This window comes from Oncorhynchus tshawytscha, linkage group LG05 (assembly GCF_018296145.1).
Source record: "Oncorhynchus tshawytscha isolate Ot180627B linkage group LG05, Otsh_v2.0, whole genome shotgun sequence".
NCBI lineage: Eukaryota > Metazoa > Chordata > Actinopteri > Salmoniformes > Salmonidae > Oncorhynchus > Oncorhynchus tshawytscha.
Genome location: NC_056433.1, coordinates 72,396,516 through 72,403,333, shown reverse-complemented (window position 1 = coordinate 72,403,333; position 6,818 = coordinate 72,396,516). Strand labels below are relative to the sequence as shown.

The 6,818-nt window shown below is 42.9% G+C and overlaps 1 protein-coding gene across 1 annotated transcript in view; it reads left to right on the top strand.

The window, feature by feature from the left end:
• Nucleotides 1–366: 366 nt before the first annotated feature.
• The window catches only part of igfbp3 (insulin-like growth factor binding protein 3), a 51,190-nt gene continuing 44,738 nt past the window's right edge, over nt 367–6,818 (top strand). The window contains exon 1 of the mRNA XM_042322327.1: nt 367–928. Coding sequence (XP_042178261.1) covers nt 565–928 — 364 coding nt within the window. The 5' untranslated portion in view covers nt 367–564. The remainder of the gene's footprint in view (nt 929–6,818) is intronic.

The following is a 6,818-nucleotide window of genomic DNA, read 5'->3' as shown; positions in this document are numbered from 1 at the left end:
TCTAACCCTATGGGACTGGTGTCCCAACCTATATTAACTTTAGTCCTGGACTACAAACACTTTAATTGAGAATGTAACATACGTTTTGGTCCAGGATTAGGCATAATATGTGTCAGGGAAACTAGTCCTTTATGTTTCACATTTTACTTGGCTCCTAACTCTAAATTAAATAAGCTTATTGCCTGCTTTAATCAATTCAAATACAACAAAATAGTAGGCCTATATACTAAACATTGTGTACAAAGTGATAGTTAAACAATAAATACTGTAAATTCATAGAATAGGTATAATCCCACTGTGAATGGGTTCTAACCCGTTATTATTGTCATTCTCGAGCCTGTGTCGTCAACGTCGGCGGTTCCTCTGGATCGGGGCTCTCCGTTTACATTATTCATTCGGAGGGTGTGACTTGTTGGCTCTTTTTCCCGCCTGTATAAAACGACAAGTTCGCTTAAAAGAAAATACAGATGGAGAAGTCTAGCCGGTTCGCTGTGACACAGAGAGTCCCCTTAAGCTTACGTGACAACTCGCATACTGTCCCTTTGTGACCAGCTTATCCGCAGAATGCCCGGTCTATGCGTGCTTTGTCTTACTGCGGTGCTCGCTGCATTCACCCGGTTCGCGGAGACCGTGGGACCGGTGGTCCGATGCGAGCCGTGTGACGCCGGGGCTCTTATGGAGTGCAAGCCGCTGCCAAAAGACTGCGCAGAGAGGGTGCGGGAGCCCGGCTGCGGGTGCTGTCTGTCGTGCGCCCTTGCTGAGGGTCAGGCGTGTGGAGTGTACACCGGACGCTGTGGCTCCGGGCTGATTTGTCAGTTCCAACCCGGGGAGACCCGACCACTGCAAGCCTTGCTAGAGGGACGGGGAGCGTGCTCCAGCGCCGCGTCCAAAAAACTCAACACCTTTCTGCTCCCCGCGCAGAAACAAGGTAAGCGCCTCACTGTTCTAAATGTCGCTCGTTCTAAGAAGGTTCTGAGCTGGGTTGGTCTGTTTCTGTTAGAGAACCACTGTAGTCTTAGGGCTATAGGCTGCGGATCGATGTTGGTGTGACTCAGGGTTACTCAGGGTCATGGGTTACTTAGGCTTACTCATTAAATATTGATGTGAGTTAATTTGTGGTAATCGGCAATAATTAGACACTCGGCGGACTGTGGCTGCCTTGTGGCCGGCTCTCCATGAGTGTCGGACGGTATGCCTCCCTCTAAGTGGCCGTTGCCCGCTACAAATAGCAACAGTGGCCCTGTGGCAGTTCAGAGAAGATTCACGCTTAATAAGATTATGTGCATTACAGTGCACATAAGAGGTTAATAAAATGTTGGTTATTGTACATTAATGCTATTAGTATCGAATCAGTGTTTTTTTTATTTGCAGTGTGAGGTTTAAGTATATAGCCAATATGTCAATACGTTTTGCGCATCGTAACCTATTGCCAACATATCCATGGCGCACAGTATATATGGGCCATATAGTAATTAAAAACGCATTAAAATTCATGATGTTGTGAGCTTTCTTTAGTTAAACAATTGATATACTCTGTCATTGGGTGTGAAATGCACCATTGGGTTTGAATGGAATCTGCGTAACTATTTTAGCCCGTGGCATTCCCTCCATTCGGCCACTCCGCTCGCTAAGGCGTGCGCCACCATATGTCAGATACACACTGTAGTCGTTGTTCTTTTGAGGACGACATGCTAACTCTCAATACCATATACTGTGTGCTCTCTTGCGCTCTGCACACGCACGCACACACACAGATACACATCAACCACACACACACACACACACACACACACACACACACACACACACACACACACACACACACACACACACACACACACACACACACACACACACACACACACACACACCTGGCTGCCCCAACCCAATCGTTAGTGAATGCCACATATGTGTATCTTTAGAGGAAGTAGATGAGCAAAAATTCGCGTTTTGTGAATAACGACATTGTCATGTCCGTAGGCCTACTCTCCTTTCCCAAACGCACAGCTTTGACATCGGGACATGCAAATACGCCTGACACACACACACACACACACACACACACACACACACACACACACACACACACACACACACACACACACACACACACACACACACACACACACACACACACACACACACACACACACACACACACACACACACACACACACACTAATATGGACCTGGCACACATATCACATCCATGTGAAGCCATACTTCCTCCACCTTGCATTATCACAAGGAAAGAGGGGAAGGCACTGTTTCACTCTGCCCCCTGTGGTGTTGTTGTGTGTTTAGTGGAGGCTGTGTCAGCCGACCAGGCGTTGGTGTGTGTTTTCTCCTAGTAATTTGTCTTTGCCACAGTGGTGTGTGGTGAAGCAGTCCACTGTCACATTGTCACACACAAAGGCTATTGTTAGCTAGGTCTGTCACTTTTAAACAGCAGTCTGGCCTGCCAAAAATAGTGCACTGTGTACACTCTAAAACATTTCCTGTGCTTTTCTAAGGTAACTTAGAGGCAGCCAGTCTCCTGTAAGTTATCAAAAGGTACAATATGTTACCGTAATATATTTTACTGTTCCTGTAATCATTTCACTATTGTTTTTATGGTAACTCACAGGAAACTGTTTAACTGTAAGTTGCCGTAAAATAACAGTACAGTGAGTTACTGTAATCCTTTTACGGTAATTGTAATGTATGAATGAATGGATGAATGGAGGAATTAAATTCATTGAGGGAGATGGGGATTGTATTTTACAGTATTTTACCGTATATTGCATGGGATTGGTGCACGCATTGTTGGCTGCTAATGTGACATTACATATGACATCATATCAATGAATGCCAGTTTGGACGCCTTTGTCAAGACCTCTAGAAGTACAAGTGATATCAAATTCCACATTTTGGTATTTTATATCACTTGGCCTTGACAAAGGCTTCCAAACTGGCAGCGACGACAGGTCAAACCAGACCAAGGATATGGCAAATGCTCAACCATTAAAGGTTTGTGACTAGCTGCCACTCCAATCCGTCCTCTGTACACATTTAATTGATGTGGCACTACTACAACACATACTCACATACAAGGCATGACTCAAAATATGTTAATGAGTCAGAAACAAGTGCACTGTGCACCCACTAGTGGTCAAAAGGTTTGTGGTGCCCGAAAAAAACGTCACTCTATTATGTGGGGTGCAATTACAGTACCATACGAAATACATACATTATTTCCCTGCCCACAACATTTTCCCACAATACATCATAATTTACAGCATGCTGCAGTATAATGCATTACAGTATTTTATTGTTGATAAATGTACACATTTACAGTATAAATCACAGTTTTCCTATTACAATGTAATATACTTTACCATTCATTTTGTAAATCATATAAATATTGTACACACCTTATGTGGTTGGTTCAGAGACCTTGATGTCTCTCAATCCAATTAGTCAGACGTGTTTGAAAACGTTGTTAGTTGCCAATCCCACAATGCTGTCCAGTGTTGACTGCTAGGCCATTGTCCTTAACAATTCCAGACCAAACTGACCCTAAAACAGCCTCTAGGCAACCGTACCGGTCTCTATCACATTGTTGTGCACTGTGTTTAGAGTTACTGAGATGCCCTTCGGGCCCTGCTCAAAAGTAGTGAGCTATATAGGCAAAAGGTTGCCATTTGGGAGCCATTCCAACAATTTAACAAGGCCTCTCCTCTCGCTTTATCTCTCTCTCTCGTTTGTCTCTCTCTCTCTCTCTCTCTCTCTCTCTCTCTCTCTTTCTTTCAATTCAATTCAATTTCAATGTAAGGGCTTTATTGGCATGGGAAACATGCGTTAACATTGCCAAAGCAAGTGTAAACGTATGTAATGTATGTAGATTATAAACAAAAGTGAAATAAACAATTAAATGCTTTTCAGAGTAAACATTACACTCACAAAAGTTCCAAAAGAATAAAGACATTTCAAATGTCATATTATGTGCAAATAGTTGAAGTACAAAAGGGAAATAAATAAACATAAATATGGGTTGTATTTACAATGGTGTTTGTTCTTCACTGGTTGCGCTTTTCTTTTGGCAACAGGTCACAAATCTTGATGTTGTGATTGCACACGGAGACATTTTGCCTAACAGTTATGGGAGTTTATCTATGTTTGATTTGTTTTCAAATTATTTTCTGGGTCTATGTAATCTGAGGGAAAAATGTGTCTCTAATATGGTCTTACATTTGGCAGGAGGTTAGGAGGTGCAGCTCAGTTTACACCTCATTTTGTGGGCAGTGTGCACATAGTCTTCTCTTGAGCGCCAGATTAGCCTTTCTCAATAGCAAGGCTATAATCACTGAGTCTGTACATAGTCAAAGCTTTCCTTAAATTTGGGTCAGTCAGAGTGGTCAGGTATTCTGCCACGGTGTACTATCTGGTTAGGGACAAATAGCATTCTAGTTTGCTCTTTTTTTGTGTTGATTCTTTCCAATGTGTGAAGTAATTATCTTTTTGTTGTCTCATGATTTGATTGGGTCTAATTGTTTTTCTGTCCTGGGGCTCTGTAGGGGTCTCTCTCTCTCTCTCTCTCTCTCTCTCTCGCACTCTCTCTCTCTTGCACTCTCTCTCTCTTTCTCTCTCTCTCTCTCTCTCTCTCTCTCTCTCTCTCTCTCTCTCTCTCTCTCACTCTCTCTCTCTCTCTCTCTCTCTCTCTCTCTCTCTCTCTCTCTCTCTCTCTTGCACTCTCACCACTAAGTTGTTTACCCTGCTGCCATTAGACAAACAGATTTCGTAAGATGTTTATCAGAAAAAAGTAATGGGAGAGGTTTTTGTAAATAAACATGGATGTTTTTCCAGGCAACCTTATGTAGTATTCAGACCCCTTCCCTTTATCCACATTTTGTTACTTTACAGCCTTATTCTAAAATGGATTAAATTAAACAGATCCTCATCAATCTACACGCAATACCCCATAATGACAAAGCACAAACCGTTTTTAGAAATATTTGCAACTGTATTAAAAATATAAAACATTAATACCTTATTCACTTAAGTATTCAGACCCTTTGCTATTCATTTCAAAATTGAGCTCAGGTACATCCTGTTTCCATTGATCATCCTTAAGATGTTTCTACAACTTGATTGGAGTCCACCTATGGTAAATTCAATTGATTGGACATGATTTGGAAAGGCACACACCTGTCTATATAAGGTCCCACAGTTGACAGTACATGTCAAAGCAAAAACCAAGCCATGAGGTTGAAGGAATTGTCTGTAGAGCTCTGAGACAGGATTGTGTCGAGGCACAGATCTGGAGAACAGTATCAAAACATTTCTGCAGCATTGAAGGTCCCCAAGAATACAGTGGTCTCCATCATTCTTAAATGGAAGAAGTTTGTAACCACCAAGACTCTTCCTAGAGCTGGCTGCCCGGCCAAACTGAGCAATCAGGGGAGAAGGGCCTTGATCAGGGAGGAGACCAAGAACCCGATGGTCACTCTGACAGAGCTCCAGAGTTGCTCTGTGGAGATAGGAGAACCTTCCAGAAGGACAACCATCTCTGCGGCATCCACCAATCAGGCATTTATGGTGGAGTGGGCAGACGGAAGCCACTCCTCAATAAAAGGCACATGACAGCTCGCTTGGAGTTTGCCAAACGTCACATAAAGACACTCAGACCAGGAGAAACAAGATTCTTGTCTGATGAAACCAAGATTGAACTCTTTGGCCTGAATACCAAGCATCACATCTGGAGGAAACCTGGCAACCTCCCTATGGTGAAGCATGGTGGTGGCAGCATCATGCTGTGGGGATGTTTTTCAGTGGCAGGGATTGGGAGACTAGTCAGGATCAAGGGTAAGATGAATAGAGCAAGGTACAGAGAGTTCATTGATGAAAACCTGCTACAGAGCACTCAGGACCTCAGACTGAGGCGAAGGTTCACCTTCCAACAGGACAACAACCCTAAGCCAAGACAACGCAGGAGTGGCTTCGGGACAAGTCTCTGAATGTCCTTGAGTGGCCCTGACAGAGCCCAGATTTGATCCTGATCAAACATCTTTGGAGAGACCTGAAAATAGCTGTGCAGTGACACACCTCATCAAACCTGAGAGAGCTTGAGAGGATCTGCAGAGAAGAATGGGAGAAACTCTCCAAATACAGGTGTGCTAAGATTGTAGTTTTATACCCAAGAGGACTTTAGGCTGAAAATCACTGCCAAAGATGCTTAAACAAAGTACTCAGTAAAGGGTCAGAATACTTATATAAATGTGATATTTCAGTTTTTTAAATACGTTTCTAAAATGTAAAACAAAAAAGTGTTTTAACTTTGTCATTATGGGGTATTGTGTGTAGATAAATGAGGAAAAAAATCAAATGTGATACATTTTAGAATAAGGCTCTAAAGTAACAAAATATAGAAAAAGTCAAGGGGTCTGAATACTTTCCGAATGCAGTGTAGACTGGGCTCTCTCTCCCCTTGGATCCTTTCTACTCATTTCTGGTTTTTAGGAGTTGGTCGAAGTGATTTGTCTGGTTTCAAGGTGAAGGGTGACGATGGGGAAGCTTTATCTATTCTGCAGCCATTTTGTTGTTGTTTTTTAGGTTCTTGTTTACGCCAACATCATTGATGTTTAAGTTGTTGTATGCATAATGTACCCCGTCCTGCCCCTCCCCTCCCCACCCGCCCCTCCCTGCCCACACCTCCACAAGACAATATTTGGTTCTACTTAATCCTTACAATGTGTGTGTGTAACTGCGTGTGTGTGTTCAAATAAGTGTATGTCTGTGGTTTTGTGTGTGTGTGTGTGTGTCTTTGCCAAGACCAGTTG